Source organism: Clarias gariepinus, chromosome 18, assembly GCF_024256425.1.
Source record: "Clarias gariepinus isolate MV-2021 ecotype Netherlands chromosome 18, CGAR_prim_01v2, whole genome shotgun sequence".
NCBI classification, from domain to species: domain Eukaryota; kingdom Metazoa; phylum Chordata; class Actinopteri; order Siluriformes; family Clariidae; genus Clarias; species Clarias gariepinus.
In genome coordinates this window covers 15,652,622-15,672,857 of record NC_071117.1, presented here as the reverse complement: position 1 = coordinate 15,672,857, position 20,236 = coordinate 15,652,622, and the positions used below count along the sequence as shown (strand labels likewise).

The following is a 20,236-nucleotide window of genomic DNA, read 5'->3' as shown; positions in this document are numbered from 1 at the left end:
TACATTTTGTATTTACGATAGATAGATAGATAGATAGATAGATAGATAGATAGATAGATAGATAGATAGATAGAATCAAATACTTTATCACAGCACTGCATATTGTATGTATGTATGTATGTACCTACTTCATCTATCTACAATGTTGTGAAAAAGTATTTATCCCTTTCCTGATTTTTGTTTTTGCATATGACACTTAAATGATTCAAATCATTAAACAAATTTAATATTACACAAAGATAAGCTGAGTAAATCTATCTATCTAAAAGAGATTCAGTAGAGATATGCAAATGGAATGTTAAATGAATATTACTAAAACTGAAACTCTCTTATCTGAGAGAATATAAAAATGTTCAAGGCAAAGAAGACACTCGATACACAGCTAATATTTGTCACTATAAATACCATGTTTGTTTCTCCTTATATGTCTGTTTCTGTTACATAAAGAAGAACCCTGTGTGAAATCTAACACATTAAACCTAACTTGGTTAAAAACGGAATTCTCAAAGGGTGTACAGACTTTTGCGCCCCCGTGAACAAACGACGAGCGTTCGCCTCACGCGCTCCCCGCAGAATTCCACAGCGCACGCGCTCTCTGGGGGGGCGAGAACCTTTTTTTCCGCGAGGCGCAGCGTCTCCTCCCACGTCATGAATATTCATGAGCTGAGCGGCCTGCGTGCCGTGCGTGGTGACGCAATGCAACAACTGCGGGTCCCGATTGCTGCAGCCGCTTGTCATTGTGACGAAGATTGGCACTAAGGTAAGCTGTCACTCAAAATCTTCTTTTTTTACTCGCTATCAATCAGGCAATCTGGGCTTCGCGCTGTAAATGCTCCGGGCGCGTGCATAGTAAGGCGCGTGGCCGAGGGGAGAAGGCTGCCCTGGGTTCGCTTTAACGCTTATGTTAGGGGGAAAAGACCATGGCGGTGTTTCAGCAGCGAGTTTCTGTGCTGACGGAGAAGGACCAGAGAGCAGAGCGAGCAAGGCCCAGCTTTTCTTTTTCTTTTTTTTTTCCCCTCTTAATGATCCTTAGTAGAAGTGCGAATGGCGCTAGGCTGTAGGGAGGGATACTCCGCAGTCCCTGCGTTTGATTGATAGGCAATGGGCAGGCTTTTATTCCAGTTAAAGGAACAGAACGAAAAGAGGCGATATTTTGTTTACAAGAAGTACGCCAAAAATGTTTGCTCATTTTATTTTTTTTTAACGCGTCCTCATATATAGTTATAAACATGTATGTTTAGTGCTAAATTAGCTTATTTGCTAAAACAGCCTGATACGAACCGTTAACACTTTTATCAACGGTTCTAATTTAAACTAAACGGTTTTAATTTTAAATGTAAACTCTTCGTTTTTTTTTTCTAAACCCGCATACTAAACAGTACGCTAGAATAGTGCGCTCCTCAGGGAGCCTTGCGTGCTCTGACGTACTGTTCAGTACAGTAGTGTGCACTAGCCTTAAAGAAGAAACATGGCGGCTTTGGCGCTCCAGGAGAAAGCGAAACCCTCTCTGTCTAACACATATACAACACGCTGTTCGTGTTGTCTACCATATAATATACTGCTCCATTCATATTTAGCATATAAATTCTTATTATTTTAATGAAATGCCAGGAAGTGAGGTAATATTCTAAGCCTGACAGTGTAGCTCGGATTTAGCAACCAAGCTAACAGCTTCACTGCAGTGACGAGACACCAAGGCAGTTTCCTAATGTACCCAGTGCTTTTTTTTTTCTCCCTCTCTGCACCACAATAGCTTTATATAAATAATCCCAGCCCTTATGTCTTCTCCCCCTGGTTCCTATGAGTTCAGTGACCCTTCAAGCTCCCATCTTATGTTTCACAAGCTACATTTAGAAAAGCATTCAGGAGCCCCTGTCCCGACAGCTCTTGGCCCGACGTGTTTAAATGTAAAATATATGTGAATGTTGTTTGTTAATTCGTTTGGATGCAAATAAAGTATGGTTGATGTGGACGCGTGTGTGTCTCCAGTTGTGAAGTCTGGCGCTAGAATGCTCCAGCGTTGCCAGCAGCAACAGTAACTATGATGACGTCGCCATCGTCGGTGTCCATGGAGGAGTTTCAGGAGACTCAACAGGTGAGGAGCAACATGCCTCCATCACCAGGGATAATAGTAACAATAATAATATTAATAATAAGAATAATTGTACGTTATATTTGAAGCCCCAAATCTCTTTGTTACATAAAAGATCAAGCAAAGTTTAAAACAATACAAAGGTCAAGTAGGCTTTGATTCATTTCCCCTTATCAAAGACAAAGGAAATGCATTAGTCCAAACATGGTGCTAGTGTTAGCATGAAACTGTCAGTCAAGTGTAGCACAATGCTAGTACTCCAGTCGTCTCGTAGCGGTAAGATCTCCGGTGTGAACTCATCACTTTTGGTCCAAACTGTCTTACATATCAGAGGTAAGGTAAAAGCTGATGTAAAACATGGCAGGCAACGGTGATGAGAATTAAATCTCTAAAAAAAAAAAAATCTTTCTTTCATTTTAAAATTCTTTTTATTTTTTTGGTTGTTTAGCAGCGCTAGTTCAGTAGGTTGCATTACTGCCAACTTTAGGTCACATCTTCCTGGCCTTTAAAAGCTGATTTTTCCAGACCAGCCTTTCTTAAAATATCTTGTTATGAACTCTTCTTTTGCTTTATCCGGCACTTCCACTCTCTCTTTCTCCTCGGCAGGTTTCCTCTCAATACCACTCTGTGTCTCTAGTTGAAATTTTGTAAGTTGTAAAATTTCTCTCTTCTCAGCTTTCCTGTCCTTTAAAGCTGACTTTTCCTGTCCAATGCAATGGTAAGAACTGTACTGGACTAGTATTGAAAAGATGAGCAAATGACGGACAGGGCATCCAGTACAGACAAAACCCAATCAAAGCAGTAATGAGAACCTGGTATAGCAATCATTGAAAAATCATGGTGCAGACCAAAGTTGTTAGTATGAGACGCCTCCATCATCTGTAAATGATGACGATCCTGGCCAAGGTGGCTCGAAGCCCACTGCAGTCGTACCCATGAGCATTTAGATGCAGGAACGCCTGGTCCTTAAAATCGACAGATAACTTGTTTCCAACTCGCATAAGAGACGCTTCCGTCTGTGGGAACTGTACACACAATCATTTACCAACACCACTTGCAAGTTTCCAGCTGAAAGTTGTTTCCGCATCCACTGTTTTTGTGTAATTTTTAGGCTATTAAAGGAGTTCTTTGAAGGCCAGCATTTCCAATGTGAAGCAGGCGGTCTGATCATGGCCTTGCCTTACTGAAAAAATCTTTATACACTGATGGTATCCTAGCGTTAGTCAAATTAAGTGCATTAGTGTAGCAGGAGATTTTATAAAGAATAAAGGGAGAATTTACTTTTATAAATGTGTTCTGCACGATCAAAAGTCCTGGTTTGAACGCCCATTATACATCCATTAATGCTACTTCTGTAAACAAAGGAATGTTTATTTACAGCATGTGAGATGCGTTTATGTTACATTTTACTCATTTTTACACAGAAATTGCTTTAAAATAAATTGAATTGTTTTCATATTTAAAGATCCTTGGAAATCCTCTCAGGACATTAATTATGAGAATTACAGGAATAAGGGTGGAACTCTAACCACTGTGGTCAGTGATGAAAAGACAATCAAGGACACGCTAAGCTAATTCGATTTTTTCCACCATTGACAGAACAGTGTTTTAAACTCTTCTTTCAATCAAAGCCATTGTTACTCCCCGTCACATGCCTTCAATCACATGAGCCAGAGTTTTATACAAGAGAAGGCTAGAGTGAGCACATATTAGGAAAACGTTATTTTTCAGGTTAGTTAAATCTATGCTTTTGTGTGCGGTTGTGAATAGATGGGGAAAAGAAAGTATTTCAGAAACCACTGATGTTAATTGGAACCACACTGTAAAATAGCCTTAAGTGCCATCTGCCAGATTACAATCAAGGACTTTTTTTACTTTTTATTTGCCTTAACTCAAAAGAGCCATTCTCTGCACTCATCTCGTGTAACTGTACAAAACAAAGCAACTTTTGACCCACGACCCTGTGATAGAATTTTTATTTATTTATGTTAATTTTTTTTATTTATTTATGTTGTGTTCTAACGTGAAACATCGACGCTTATACTGTATATTCATGTTAAGATTTAACCATCCAGGGTTTTGCACATTTTATGAGTTCATACCAAGATGACCTCATAGCACTTAGAATTATTGGCACCCTTCTTAAAACAATGAACAAAATGTTACATAAAGTAAATGCTGTAATACAAACAAATGTCATTGTGAAAAATCCTTTAGTTTGTTTAAATACAAGGCTACACACATGTACAATTATGGAGAAATCTAAAGAACTTTTAACTAATCAAATGAAAGATGTTAAAAATTCTGCTGAACACTTTCATTCATTATTATTATTATTTGTAGTCTTAGTAGCACTAGTATTGTTTGCTCTTTTTGTCTCTACTATCAGTACATTGAATGACAGAATTTAGAAATTTGCCAGGAATTGAACCTGTGAGCATGCAAGGTTCAGTGGTTAATGTTCTATACAAGTGACGGTAAGGTTCTGGGTTCAGATTTACAACAGTTGGACCCTTTAAATCTTTAACTACTTAGCTATACTGTATTCTTGGATAACTTGATTCAAATGTAATCACATCTACTCTGCCTGACCCAAAAAAAAAAAAAAAAACACCACTGCTTCCTCTACTGGCTTAGCTGCCTGCAGTTTCAAATTCAAAACACTGATGCTTGCCCACAAAGCTAAAAATGGCGCAGCACCCACTTACCTCAAAGCACTAACCCCCCCAAATGTACCACGTTCCCTGCAATCCTCCAGCACTGCTCGGCTGTTTCACCATTTCTCAGTGATCGAGGAAGACATGCATCTACAGTAGACTGTTTCTTGTTGTGGCTCCTAGCTGGTAGAATAAACTTTCCTTAGTTAGGCCAGAGCGAGGTCAGCGGATGCTGAGACACATAGTGCACAGAGGTCACCAATTATCTGCAGTGCCAATAGCTATAGATCTCCAAATCTCATGTGGCCTTCAGAATAACTCAAGAACGGTGCATAGAGAGCTTCATGGATTGGGTTTCCATGACCAAGCAGCTGCATTCAAGCCTTACATCACTAAGTGCAATGCAAAGCATCGGATGTGGATGACTCTAGAGCAGGGGATATGTGTTCTCTTGAATAATGAATCCTACTTCTCTGTCTGGCAATCAGATAGACAAGTCTGGGTTTGGCAGTTGGCAGGAGAACGGTACTTCTCTTTCGGTAGTTCATTGTGCCAAGTATAAAGTTGGTGGAGTGGGGATTATGACATAGGGTTGTTTGTCAGGAGTTTTGGACAATTTCATGTTCCCATGTTTGTGGAAACAGCTTGGGGACGGCCCCTTCCTGTTCAAACATGACTGTGCACCAGTGCACCAGTTCATAAAGACATGAATGAGCGAGTTTGGAGTGGAAGAACTTGACTGGCTTGCACAGTCCTGACCTCAACCCAAAAGAACACTTTTGGGATGAATTAGAGCGGAGAATGCGAAAAAAACAACAACATTATTTTCAAAAGGTAAAATTTTCAATCGTCAATCAGAGATGATCCAAACACTTGAAGTTGTGTCATTAAAAAAATCAAAAGAAGAAATCACAGCTGTATGTAACAATGAAGGTGAGGGCATTTCCACACACGCAATGTGACGAGTACTCACAGGATAGTCAATAGTGAGGCTTATCAGAAGAACTGGCTGAAACTTTAGCAATAGAAAAAGGTCATGTGGCCTAATGAGTTCAGATTGACAGTATTCCAGAGTGATGGGCGTGTCAGGGTGAGGTGGTAAGCGCATGAAGTGATACACCTATCATGCATAGTGTCCACTGAACAATCCTCTGGAGTCAGTGTTATGATCTTGGATTGCTTCAGTTGGTCATGTCCAGGCTCAGCAACATTATGTGGCAATAAAATGAAGTCCGCTGATGATCTAAATGTAATGAATGACCAGGTTATCCTTTCTTCGCATTTTTCTCTTCCCTAATGGCACAGACATATTCCAGTACTCCGCAAGTAGAAAAGTGGATTTAAATCATTTCCATACAAAAATTGGCCATCACTCTGTAAAGAGTCAAAGCTGAAGATGATTGAACGAAAACTTAGAGCGTGCAACATTTAAAAAATACTCTTTATTTATTTATTTATTTTGCCCAGGCAGTGTAATTGCCACTGTTTCTTTGTGTGTGTGCGCATGTGTAAACCTCATGTCACCCCCGAGGCTCTTATCCTTGAACATGAGCACCCCCTTTTGTTCTGCGTTTTTCTCCTTCGAGCAATGCGAATGAAAGATGTGCTGTTTTCTCTTTTTACGAGGATTTGCATCTGGAGGACCTGTTCGCATCATCACACGTCATCCAACACAGTAGTACATTTGAATTTGTCCCATATCTACCCTTTCTCTCTCTCTTTCTCTTTCTCTCTCACTATCTCTATCTTGGTCTGTGTCTCTCATCTGCCTAGATGCAGGAGGAGGAGCACTCAGTTGGAGAGACTGATGAAAGGTTGGAGGAGGAAGAGGAGAGAGAGGAGGAGGATGAGGAGGAGGAGAGCGGCCCGGTGCCAGCTGACCCCCAGACACCCATGGAGGCCCAAAAAGCCGCCATATACAGGTAAGGCCCTCTTGCACCGCTTTCTTTTCCGGCTATCAATCTATTTAATCATTTTCTGTCCACTTTGAGACACGAGTGTGTGTATGTCTGAGACAGGCATCCCCTGTTTCCACTACTGGCACTTTTGTTTGAGAAGTGTGAGCAGTCCACGCAGCGCTCCGAGTGCGTGACGTCGGCCAGCTTTGACATGGACATCCAGAACTTTGTGCGGAGTCAGGATAAGGAGAGCAAGTCGTTCTTCAGCGAGGACCCTGAGCTCGACAGCCTGGTAAGGATTCTTCATTACTTTCCATCTGTCGCACTACTGTCTCTTTAATGAGGAGTAAAAGCTACACAATAGTTAAAATTTTTTCATTCTATATCACAATATTGGAATTTTGCTGATTGGTTAAAATAAGATGTTCCAGTTTTATAATCATGATATTTATTAATATAACAACAACTTCCCTTTTCTTTTCTTTTTTTTTTCTGTCATGCAGCAGTGAGAACTTGTAAAGTAAAAATAAGCAGAGGCCAGTCTAATTATGCCAGGCCACTCCCAACTGGACATCTTTACTCATGCATAAATTAATAATACAGGGTCTCTAATGGGATGTTAAGTGCCTGTTAGCTTACAGCACCGAGCAAGTGCATTTCAGTGGTCAGGCAGTCAGGTATCTAATATCCTTCTTTATTCTGCAGTGGAGTGGTTATTTTCTGCGAGACTTGAAGCGGATTGGAATTTAAATTATATAATTTTAACCTGAGAGTTCTGTACCATTCTGTATAATCTGTGAAATCAGCCAATAATGAGCCAAAACTTGCTAGAAAATCAGTACAGGTAGTCCACGACTATCCACAGATATGAATGGACCACAGTTCTACTTCCAGTTCAATCACGAAAGTAGTTCATGTGTATCGTCCAGAAAATAGACACTTTAGTGAACCAGATACCAATATTTAGTATTATGTCCAATATATTCAGTAAGTGAATGTATAAAATGTGAGTAAATCCAAGTACATTTGTGTGTGTGTGTGTGTGTGTGCGTGGGACACGATGCATGATGATAGAATGGCTGCCCTGATAATTTTTATTTTAGAAAATCCTCAACAAGACAGAGTTCACAGTCCAATACAGTGGAAAAACTAATGTAAAAATGGTATCCAGTATTCCCCTCACGATTTAAAGGCACAGAGACAACACTTTCATTTGTGTGAGATTAATTTCCTTAGGCACAATTACGGTGTGCGGGTAAAAGGGAACAGATTTAGTAAAGTGGATTGGTATGCTTTAAAAATAGTATATTCGTGTCAAAGGCATATAAGACTCACTTTGTCGGACTTAAGCACAAATCTGACTTATGAACATGCTCCCGGAACAGAACTCATTTGTAAGTCGGGGACTACCTGTTTATAAAACAGACCTCATCAGCTGGTAGGTTAAATACATTATTGTTAAATATAATATTATAAATACAGTACTGTGCTAAAGTCTTAAGCCACCACTCATTTAGTTATATTTTGCTTTAAAAGAGTAAGAATTTTTTCAATTTCAATATAGTCTTGAGGGGCAGTAGGTTTTGGCTCCCATTTTCAGTCCAGTCCCTGTACCTGCCCAGTTTTAAAAAAATGTTGTTCGTTAAGCCACACAGTGACCTATGAAACATTTAAGCTATAAAAGAAAAATCATCTAACATAAGGCATGCATTCATAAGAAACAGGTGACTGATGATCAGGCCTGTGATTAGTGTACTGCTGATGCTGAATGCTGAGTGGTTGGAACAGACGAGAGGGGAAATGAGGTTGCTGCTGAACAAGCAATTTTTTAAAGCTTGTTGCAGTAAAACATTTGTTTCAATTTATTTAATTTAATCTAATTCAATGTAATTAAATATGAAGAAAAGAGAGGTGGAAAGACCTACAGCAACAATGCAACAATTTTATAATTATGATAAATAGTTTCTTAATGTACAGTATGCTGTGGCTCGTCTTCTTTTGCTTTTGTTTGTTTGTTTTGTCTTTTTGGAAGGGACAAAAAACAATTTTCTTGACATTTTCTCAATTAAATGCACATACACCTAAATTGTACAATTATTGTTTTATTGTTTTGTTTTTGTTTTGCAATAATACTGAATTTATTTTTCGCGACTCCTCAACAGGAATGATTACGAATATTTCTGCTCATTAGAAAAAGCTGCCGTCTCATCATTTCATGTTGTAGTGCAACACGTTGTAGTGCCTCAGCCCATTAGGAATTTCAGGCCTTTCTCAGACATTGTAAGAGAAGACATTATCACAGCTGCCAAAGCCTGAAATACAAGACTCGGGCCGCCGCACTGTGTCACTGTCGATACTAATGGAGCCTGTGTACTTTACAATGATTTAAAACAGATGGTGAAGGCGATTCAGGTGTTGCGTATCCACCTGCTGGAGCTGGAGAAAGTGAGCGACCTGTGTAAAGACTTCTGCAGCCGCTATATCGCCTGCCTGAAGACTAAGATGAACAGCGAGACTCTGCTGAGCAGCACTGATCCGGCCAGTCCGTACTCACCTACACAGGCTCAGGTACACACACGGCAGAGCGGCACGAAATTGTAACGTGATATACTATTGACTACATGATACCTTGTATTGTGTGCATGTTCCATGTTTTTTGATAATTATAAATATATTTTAATGTAAAAAAAAAATAGCAAACCTGCCTGATAGATAGATAGATAGAGCTTAATGTTAAAGGTGCAGAGTGTTGTGTTACTTAATTTATACTGTATATATGAGATTAATATGTGCAAAATATACATGAATGAGGATAAATATACAGAGGTACTGTATAGCAAATAAAAATGACAGCAGTGCAAAAGATGAGTAGTGCAAGACAAGACAAGGTAATGAAGGTCAGTGCAGATTATATATTATACACAACCATAATTCCATATTTATTATTAAATAGATTTGAATTCCATTATCTTTCTAGAATGTAAAATAAATCACAAAACAAAAAAAAAACAAGGTGTGTCCAACCTTTTGACTGGTATTGTAATTACAAAAATGTAATTATTATATATTATAGAATGTTGATTGTTCATTCTTTTCATTCTTAGATTTTTTTTTTGTTGTTGTTGTTTTGTTTTTGAAGCTTACTTACAGTATGAGCGGAATGTTTTTTGTTGCAACTGCGATTACAAAATTACAAACCGCACCTTTAATAATGAGCGGAGGTGTTTAAAAATATTTAGTGTGTTTGCATGTGTGTGTGTTCTCTTAGGTTCCTAGCTCTTTCCCTGGAACTGTGAGTCCGCAGGGGATCGTACTACCAACATCCGCCTTACAACAGGGCAGCCTTACTGTGACAGCAGTAAACCCCACACAGGTTGTGTCAGGTATGTTTCTGAGCAGATGGACTGCTGCTTTAACAGTGATCTGTCCTTCGTCTTCCATTATGTTAAACTATCTAGCAAAACATGGACTGAATTTGTGATGCAATTCTGTGTGTGTGTGTGTGTGTGTGTGTGTGTGTGTGTGTGTGTGTGTGTGTGTGTGTGTGTGTGTGTGCGTGCGCGTGCATTCAGGTGGCACGGTCTATCAGCCTGTAACTGTTGTGACTCCACAAGGCCAGGTGGTCACCCAGGGTCTCTCACCTGGTACAATACGCATCCAGAACTCACAGGTGACAAACACACACACTTAAAAAAAACTCAAAAAAACAGCTAAGCACTATTAAATGCAGATTTTTATTTCTATCATTGCAAACCAAGATTTGTGGGTTTGGCTTTGAGAACACATTTTAAACACAATCGCTACAGTACATACCAGTCAAGATGTTTTACAACTGTATTGTTACCTTACAAAGGTTTTGTTTGCATTACCATTAGCCACCAGGTCAATTCTATCATTAAGTGCAGTTGTCAGTAAAATTGTTTTCTTTATGGTGAGAGTGCAGTATTGAGTTTGACACAAAACCTCCTGATATGACTTCTCCTATAGTTTTTATGGCAATCATATTTATAAAGCTGCTCGAGTTGTCATAGGAAAGTTCTTGACATTAACTTATCTTTAGCTGTGATTATCTGAGAGTAGAAGTGGGAATGTCTTTGAGCTTCTCATGTACAAGCTACGAAAATAGGAAAAACATGGAAATAAATACTGCTATAAACTCTAGTAATGAAGTGGTATTTTGACTGAGAGCAGCCATGTTCACATGATGTCATGAGCCACACTCTGAGTTGAGGAGATCTTCCTGACGCCTTTCTTTTTTTCTTTCCCTATTTACGAGTTAAGAGCATTAGTCGAATGCAGCTTAAGTTTTATACCAGCAGTGTTTTGGGGGCCAGAACAGAACTGTTTTTGCCAAATGGGGACCAAGTTGTTTGAGACAGTACCAGATTAGGACTCGCACAGTCGGCTTTCGGTTCCACTCTCTCACAGTCGTACAGACGCACCAACTAAACCACTGTGTGTGTGTTTTCTCAGCTCCAGTTACAACTGAACCAGGATCTCAGTTTCCTGAGTCAAGATGAAAGCTCATCTAAGACCAAGCGGGGTATCCTGCCCAAGCACGCCACCAGCGTCATGCGTTCTTGGCTCTTCCAGCACATCGGGGTAAGGAAATGCATTCACTTCTTTATTTGGAATATATATATAGTGAGTTAGTGAGAGTGAGTTTTTTATAGGAGGATAGAGAAAGGGAGCTGCAAAAATCTCATTAAAAAATCAAGTCTAAAATAATAAGTGAAATATCATTAAGCTATTAGACTTAAATCCACTGCCTTGTTAACTCAGGATGTCTTTTAATCCTGATTATTATACATTTTCCACTATTCAAGTCAAACCAGGACTTTTGATTGTGCAGAATAAATGAACACAGTTATGAGAATAAAAACTCCCTTTATTTCTCTCTATATAATCGCCTACTACATTAATGCACTTATCCCAGTGTTTCACTAGTGTTCGGATCCCATCAAGGTAGAACCTCCTCAATACCCCAAACATGTAAAAATGGCTTGGAGCGAGGACAGGACTCTCAGCCGAGTTCCTGTAATGTAAATGTGGTGTCCATCTTCGGTCATCACGAGTCCCGCTTTGACTTGAATGTCCCTCATACATGTTTTTAAACAGTATCTCATTGCAATATTGTTTTGCCTATTTCAGTTGTTTTTTTCCATAAATAAAATAACCATTTGTTAATAGGATAAGACAATTTAAGATTTAAAAGTAAAATATATTATTCTTATTAATCTTATATTATATGTACAATAATTACATAATATATTTGCTGATCTTCAAGATATTTTCACTTGCAGCAAGAACTTAAGCACTAAAGCATTTTTATTTTAGATTTTCATTTTTTTTTTCCCCGCCACATGACTGTGTATTAAATCAGATATTTTTTTTCTGTCACATCCAGACTCATCTAACTAATGAAAAGCTCGCCAGAGTAGCTCAGGGCTTAGAGAGAAAGAGAGTTAAAAAAAGGTTTGAGAAGGGGATGACAGACACATGATGGCTGCAAGCAGGCATTCACAAATTGCCGTACACCACGCACGTCAGCTCCCTCATCTGACTAGACAGTTAGAGGAGATAATAAAAGGTCATCAGGCGCGATGAGGAGATCAGGCTCACAACGGAGTGTCATCTCACAGTGAGACATTGTTCTAACGAGACACACACCACTCTGATTTTTAATACATAAGAGATAACGAGGCATGGATTTCAGGTACACGCCCGATTAGGAATATTCACTCCTACACACTAGAACGGTCAGTTCAGTGGTGTAATCCCCTTCACTAATTCGATATTCGTTCTACTCATCACTGAAATTTATCCTGCTTCACTTAATAGTATTTTTTTTTTTAAATCAGTGTATGAGATCACATTAAGATAAACCCAGATTAAGTGAGGTGGACACGGATTAAATGATTCTAAATATATAAATGTTTTGTCTCTCAGCATCCGTATCCCACAGAAGAAGAGAAGAAGCAGATTGCCCTGCAGACTAACCTCACCCTGCTGCAAGTCAATAACTGGTGAGCAAAAAACCTCGAGCCAATTGTCATTTCTTCATATTTTGCTTCAGAAGAGCCAGATTTTTTTTTTTTTGTTTTTTAGAAAATAACATGAAAACAGGCAGTAAGGTGGGTTCGAGGTTATCGTTCTTTCCTTGCTAACCCCTAACCCACATGCCTGTGGGTGTGGGTTCGAATCCCATCTCTGGTTACTTTTTTGATGTAACGAGTAATCTAACGAGTTAGGTCCGCCATTTAAGCACTCAGTTATTTAGTTATATTTTTAAAAAAGCAATCCGTTATTCAGACAATTTATGTAATCCGTGAGCCAGACAGCAGTGATTCCATTAGTGTGTGTGTATGTGTGAAACTCATGTTAGTAGTTAACTAGTTATGAGCCAAAATTGCTGAGTGATGATGGTAAATAATTATAAAGGTTCTGACTAAAACAACATGCATGAATAATCACAAAGAAGTTTTAATTTTCTGCAATGGAGAAATACTCTAACTAGTTACTTTTATCAGACAGTAATGCTGTAATGTAACTGATTACTTTTTAATGACAGTAATTTTGTAATGTAATTAGTTACTTTCCCCAACACTGGTAATATAACTGTACAATTTTTACAGGACACGTTCACAAGTTATTTTTTATTTTTTTTTAAGTTTTTTTTTTTCTTCCTGTTTTTCCCTGTTTTTCCTCACATTTCTGATGGATTAATCCTTCGTCCCTGATTCGTCAGGTTCATAAATGCACGAAGGCGGATCCTGCAGCCGATGCTGGACGCCAGCTCATCGGAGGTGCCGAAGAACAAGAAGAAAACACCACAGACTCGTCCACTTCAGCGCTTCTGGCCAGACTCCCTCGCTTCCTCAGTCTCCCAGCAACAGGTTACCATGGAAGATGGTATGTTCGAGCATTTAGTTATAAATAAACAATGTGATATTTACAGATTGAAGTTAACGAGTTCTTTGATCTTAAAGCAAAAGGAAGACGTGAAGCAGCATCTAAAGATGTACTTTATCTTTATGATTTCTAAAAGAGTCACAGCGTTGCTCGTTTCTTTACTTTAGGTTACAGTTTAAATTTTTCTGGTCCTGAAATTATCTTTGGGAACAAATTAGAAAGGCTTTTCAGTGATTGTGCAGTTTGACTAGATAAAATTACAAACCACTTCTACTGATATTCACAGGATTAGGATTAATGTGGATTAGACACCGTCTCACTGTTGTTGATGTGCTCAGGTACCATGGTGTCAGTCAGCATGGTGGGAGAAGACAGGCTGCAGACGCTGACGTCGGACGGAGCGACGCTGGCCATGCAGCAAGTGATGATGGGCGGCCACAGCGAGGACGACGAAGAGGACGAGGATGAAGACGAAGAGGACAATCTATCCCACTCCGACATGACCAGGCTAGGCCTGGAAACCAGCGACTCACTGTAGGAATGAGAAGTTAGATTTACCCTTAGACACACATACACACACTCTGCCAGGGATGTCGAGAGACACGTTAAAGGTTGTTATTAAATAGATATTGTTTAAGAAAGTGAAAAAAAAAATCAAAAACGAAGGAATAAGAGAAAGAAATGAAAGAAGGAGAGACATTTTCTCACTGTGCGGTCGAGTGCATGTTCACGTACTGTACGTCACATTACGGACAATCGGGTTGTCAAACATCCCGATGATTAAATCAATTGAAAGGCTTAAAGCCATACACGCCAAATAAAGAAAACGAAATAACAATGCAGTTCATGTACACACACATACACGCAAATGATAAGCACAATTGTACAACAACGTTTCTTGCACAGTGAGGATATGCATCAGTTTCATTTCAAAAACGTGTTTTATTGTTTGTTTGTTTGTTTGTCTGTCTGTTCAGCAGCACAAAGGAAACCTCATGCACTTTTTCGTATGTTACTGTAAACAGCCATGTTAAAAACAGCCAAAAGAGAAGAGAAGGCGTGGGTCAATGCGGGATGATTTGGCTTTTTACTTGTCCTCGTCTCCTTGGATGAGCTTGTGTCTCTTGCATGCCTGTGTTTGCGATGTTTTCAGACACCAGAGAAGAAGAAACTATTTTTATATTTACACTGCTGATGAATCGATGCCGTTTTGCTTTGGCTCAGTTTTGCTGTGTTTTTTGGTAAAAGACAATTTATGTTGGTGATGATGAAAAAAGTCACTTTTTTAAAAAAAATGATGGCCCAGTTTTGGGGGAATTTTGATAAAGCTTAATTAATACCTGTCAATACAAAGAAAGAGTGATAAGTTGAAGAAAAGGAAAAAAAACAGTTTCGTTTTATGACTTGAAACTGGCCTAGTTTTTGTCTAATTAAACTGACTAGCACTTCTGCTAAAGCTTTAGTTTTCAGGAAAAACCAACAAACATCTAAAGTGACAGTTAATCAAGTACCAGTACATTCCCACTATGAGTTACGATTCTGTTTTTACACACCGTTGTCTATTTTTTCTTTTAAAAACACTTTCTTATGAGATCCTTAAGTCTAGTTATATGGAAAAAGTTCATTTGTGACCCATCACATCAAATCGGGTATTAAGCTGCATGTTGGGTGATTTGAGTTTGGCATATTTTCAGATTCCTGGTTTAATAAGTTCTGTTTAAATTTTTCAGTTGTTGAGATTCGACCAGTGCGAGTTTGTTTACGAGGAGGAAGGAGGGGGGGCCTGGAGGGGGGCTGATAATATTGAAATGAGGATTCCGTGATATTGTAAGAAAGAACTTCACCAGCAGCGCAGCTTTATAGAGAATATGCATGTCTTTCTATTACAACTAGAGTTACTAGCTTGAATAGTGGTTCATTTAAGTGCGTTTAAGCAATTTTTATTAAACACAAATAAAACACTTTTATTAAAGAATCAGGAAGATCAGCATAATTTCGATGAAATTGAAAATTTTATCAATTTGACCTAGTGCGCTTTGCAAAACTAATCCGTGTGGCCTAATACCAGACTTGATATGACGTCAAGGTCACATCTGTCAGTTATTATTTAATATTTGCTCTTCACCGTTGTATGGCCAATCCAGTATGGCCGTCTAAGGCGTCATGAATTAAATAGTAAAGCAGCAAGAAAATGTTTAGCGTGTATAATGTTCTAGGTGTTTCAAAATGGTTCCAAAATTAATTTATTTTCATGTAGATCCTGATTCACGCATTTACTGGATCAGTAAACACCCAAAGCAATGCCCAAAACAAATAATTAATAGGTTATTTATATGTTTCTTCTACTTGATGACAGCTACCTATCTAATCTTAAACTCCAGTGTAACATGAGATCATTAATTCTGTCTTATTAGCAAGACAATGTAAATCTCTCTATTCTCCAAAGAAGTGTTCAGGTCTCTGGTTAACATACCTACTGTACAACCATGTACATTGTGCTTTTAGCCAATGAATTATTACATTACAATCCAATATTCTGACTGAAAGGTCCTCAATTCTATATCTTTAAGCCTGTGATGCAAAACTCTGCTGCCTGCCATCATTTAAGGAGTAATTATTCATTTAAAGGAGCTGTTTGTAATTTCCCAGCTTTAATTTACGCAAAATCTTGACCTGTCTTTTAAATAAAAAAAATTAAAATAAAAAAAAAACATCTGTTCCAGTGCAGGTAGAGCTCATTTCATTTGGGCCAAAAAAATAATTTGCGAGAAGGTTGTGTTAAAATTACACCGTTTTTAATATGTGTAGCAACTGCTACTTAAAATTTGTTTAGAGAAATCAAAAAGCGAAAAAAGCAGACAAAAAACTGAATCTTGTAAATAATAGTAAATCATAAAATCAATTATAATAATAATAATGTATGTCTTATTTGGCAGATTCAGTTTTGTGTCAGTTCTTCTCTTCTTGCCTTTCCTGCATTTTAGTACAGGAAGTGCTACATGAAATACGAACACCCTGCAGCTCCCATAGTGCAAAAGACCACCGATCTGACGGATGTAGGGAATGTCGACAAAGGTGTGATTAAAAACAGAATTAAAACTTATGTCATTTAAAAAATATATGTAATTTAAGAAGAGGAAGCTGGTACATTTTTCAGGATGCACATTGTAAACAGTCTTAGGCCTTGTCCACGTGTACACAGGTATTTCTTAAGACAGTTTGTGTGTTTTGGCTGTTTGTCCAAATTCAGACTCCAGACTTCTGAAGTGAAAGTGTTTAGAAATTTAGTTTTCAGTGTAGACGTGTGGACAGGAAAAGGCATCGTTGGCTTATGACAGCGTGCACTTCATATGCCGTATCGCTGGTGTTTGTGTGTTAGACGTCAGAGGTTGACGTACTATCGAGAATTTTTTCTCAGGCTTTTGATTGGCCAAAATGGCTTTACGGATGTAGTCACATCGCTGGCTGTTGGTTTGGCATGCTTTGACAGCATGTTTTTGCTTTGTTGTTTAAAAATACCCTGGTATGTCTGGACTAGCCCTAAAAGAGTTGGATCTAATCAAGGCTTTTGATAAAGAACACAATCAAAATTTCATTAATATTTATCTCCATTATTGCAATGGAACACTTAGACGATGCCATTTTGGCCTCCGTTAGCATTTTTTCCATCCCAACTGAGCTGAGACAATTAGTGTTTTGAGTATGTAAAGATTTATTGCATGGGTTTGTACTTTATTGCTGTAAAGAAATAAAAAACACTATTATTTCCAAGCATTGTTATACTTTACAGTAGAAAATGTGTAGGCCTACAGACAATGTGTGAAGTTGCACAAATGTAAACAATTAAGAAAAAAATGTACAGACGGCCATTTGAATTTCTTAAATCCTTCACTCCTGGTATGCACCGTATCACCTTCATTAAATCTGTAGCCCATATTTTTGTTATTGTTGTTGAAGTTGTTGGATTTTGACTGCATTTTGCCAAATCATGAATATTTTTAATTTCTGTAATCCATCCGTTAAGAGAAATTATGAGCTTATTTGTCATTTGAGATTTCAATTTATTTTATTTTGTCTTGTTTTATTTTATTTTGCCACTTTCTCTTAAGCTTTCTTATCATGGCGTGGTTTTATTTTTTAGCTGTCATTGTGTGCGGTGAAAAGATCAGCTCTGATTTGACGTCATTTTCTTTTGCATGGTGGGATTCTACATGCTGCATGTTTCCCTTTCGAGCTTTATAACCCGAACACCACACCTGAACATGCTAATGTGATGCTAACAGGACTTGGCTAATTTTGAATGAGTATAATTACATGGGCATAATGCTTTCATGCCCCAAACCCGCCTTTCATTTATTATTAGAAACATTTTTTCAGGTGAAATATTCAATTGAAAAAAACGAAAAACTCTTTTTAAGCTACTCGAGCTGCTTTTCACACTCGCGCTCATGTTTGCCTTTCACTGTTTTATAATAAACTCAATCATTGAGTAAAGTGCCTTTGCTTGTTGTTTATTTTCATGTTTTATAGCGAGATAAAAGTAGATTAAAGTACCTTTTTAAGGGCTGTGAAATGGGAGGGGGGGGGCAGATTTTACCCTTTATGTAAACGCAAACACACTTTTTTTATTACCTTTAATTTTGAGAGGTCATAAATAATGGAACAAATGGCTGCCAAGCATTGTTCCTACATTTCCTTCAGTGTGAGTGTTACAGTCAGTCAAACTCTCAAAAGAAGTGTTCTTGCAAGTGAAGGAGGCCATAATTAGGCAGGAAAAAAAAACATCAGAGGTATACCAAAAATGTTAGGTGTGATGCATTGTCTAAGATCAGTGTGTGCTTGAAACATTCAAAAACACAACTAAAAGACACCTGAGGTAAATGACAGCAGAATCCTGTCCATGGTGAAGAAGAACACTTTCACAACATCTATGCAAGTCAGGAATACTCATGAGGAGGTAGGTGTTATGAAGTTAATGCAGACGCTTCCCAACAAGGAGATGCTTAAGACCAAAAGGGCTAGATTAGATACTGCCAAAAAACAAAATTAACTTTTATCAGAATGATGGAAAGAAAAAAAAAGAATCAAGGAAGAAAGGAACAACTTTTGATCCTAAACATACCACATCATCTATCAAGCATGGTGGAGGCTGTTACAGCATACAGTAAATGTGTATGGCTGCCATTGGAACCTGTTCACCGGTGTTTATTAATGACCTGGCTGTGGAGAAAAGTTGCAGGATGATTTCTGAAGTTTATACATCTATACTCTCTGCTAAGATTCAGCCAAATGCTGTAGAACCAACGGGACGCTGCTTAATACTGCAGATGGATGATGCCTGAAAACATACGGCGAAAGCTACCTGAGGCAAAGCAATAGGATATTATTCTTCATTGGCCAAGTCAAGTCACCCGCTCTCACACCAATACATCATGCTTTTCCCTTACTAAAGAAAAGACAGCAGGCAGAAAGACCCACAAACAAGCAGCAGTTGAGTGCAGCTGAAGTAAAGGGCTGGTAGAAAATTTTAAGGAGAGAACCTCAGCATTTGGTCATGTCCATGGGTCCAGACTTCTGGCGATTATTAATTATTACTGATTTTCATTCAAGTATTGAAGACAATCCTTATGTTTGTAATTACCGTATGTTCATTTGTTCCATTATTTAAGAGCATCCCAAAATGGGTCTGAATAAGTGTGCACGAGTATGAAAATGGCTGTAATTCCTGAATAATTAAAACTGAAAGTGCTAACTTTACTCGCATCTTGAGTTTTTCATTTCAAATTCAGTGCGGTGGTGTACAGAGACCAAATGGCAAAACTATTGTGTGTATACATACAGTACCAGTCAGAAGTTTGGACAGACCCTCTTATTCAATGATTTGTCTTTATTTTTATTATTTTCAACATTGTACATTAATGCCGAAGACATTGAAATTATGAAGTATGTAATCAACAAAAATGTGTTAGCTAACCTGGAATATGTTTTACACTATCCTGTAAATTCTTTAAAGTAGCCCCCTTTTGCCAAATTTGTTATTTTTAGCTATAACTGCCATGTCTTTGTTAAATGTAGAAAGGGTGAACGTTGCCGAATGTGTGGTTCCACATGGAAGAAGAAGAGGTGGGATGGTCTGGGGGTGTTTTGCTGGTGCCATAGTTGGTGTCTTAGTCAAAATTGAGGGGACACTTACTGAAACTAGCATGGCCACCACAGCATTTTCCAGCAACATGCCATGCCATCTGGTTTGCACTTATTGGGACCATAATTTTTTTTTCAACAGTAAAATGACCCAAACACTCCTCAAGGTTATGTAAGGGCTATTTGTCCATGAAGGAGATTCATGGATTGATGCTGCATTAAATGACAATAAGATGGTTTTGGTTAAGTTGGACCGGAGAGTAAAAGAAAAGCACTTTTTTGGGAACTCCTTTATGATTGATTGTTGGAAAAACATTCGGGATGACAGCCTTATCAATCCGACTAGAGAATGCCAAGCTGTCATTAAAGTAAAAAGGTGGCTAAAATATATTATATATTTATATATATAAATATATATATATATATATACACACACACACACCTTCTGGTTGCCTAATATGTACATTTACATATTAAAAAAAAAAAGCATGTGAACAATATATTGTGTGAATGAGCCACACATTGATTTATGATCA

The 20,236-nt window shown here is 38.2% G+C and overlaps 1 protein-coding gene across 2 annotated transcripts; it reads left to right on the top strand.

Annotated features, from left to right (window-relative positions):
• The first annotated feature begins 671 nt into the window (after nucleotides 1-671).
• Nucleotides 672-15,494, top strand: pknox1.2 (pbx/knotted 1 homeobox 1.2). 2 transcript variants are annotated; one of them, XM_053476995.1, is made up of 11 exons: nucleotides 672-760; nucleotides 1,990-2,095; nucleotides 6,523-6,671; nucleotides 6,768-6,939; nucleotides 9,042-9,215; nucleotides 9,916-10,030; nucleotides 10,220-10,317; nucleotides 11,121-11,249; nucleotides 12,597-12,673; nucleotides 13,396-13,559; nucleotides 13,898-15,494. In XM_053476995.1, exons 2-11 carry the CDS (start codon nucleotides 2,042-2,044, stop codon nucleotides 14,095-14,097), a joined length of 1,332 nt encoding a protein of 443 aa, XP_053332970.1. In that variant the 5' UTR covers nucleotides 672-760; nucleotides 1,990-2,041; the 3' UTR covers nucleotides 14,098-15,494. The 2 variants fall into 2 exon arrangements, with proteins under 2 accessions (XP_053332970.1, XP_053332971.1); XM_053476996.1 differs by lacking the exon at nucleotides 672-760 and adding an exon at nucleotides 831-1,166.
• The last annotated feature ends 4,742 nt before the right edge of the window (nucleotides 15,495-20,236 follow it).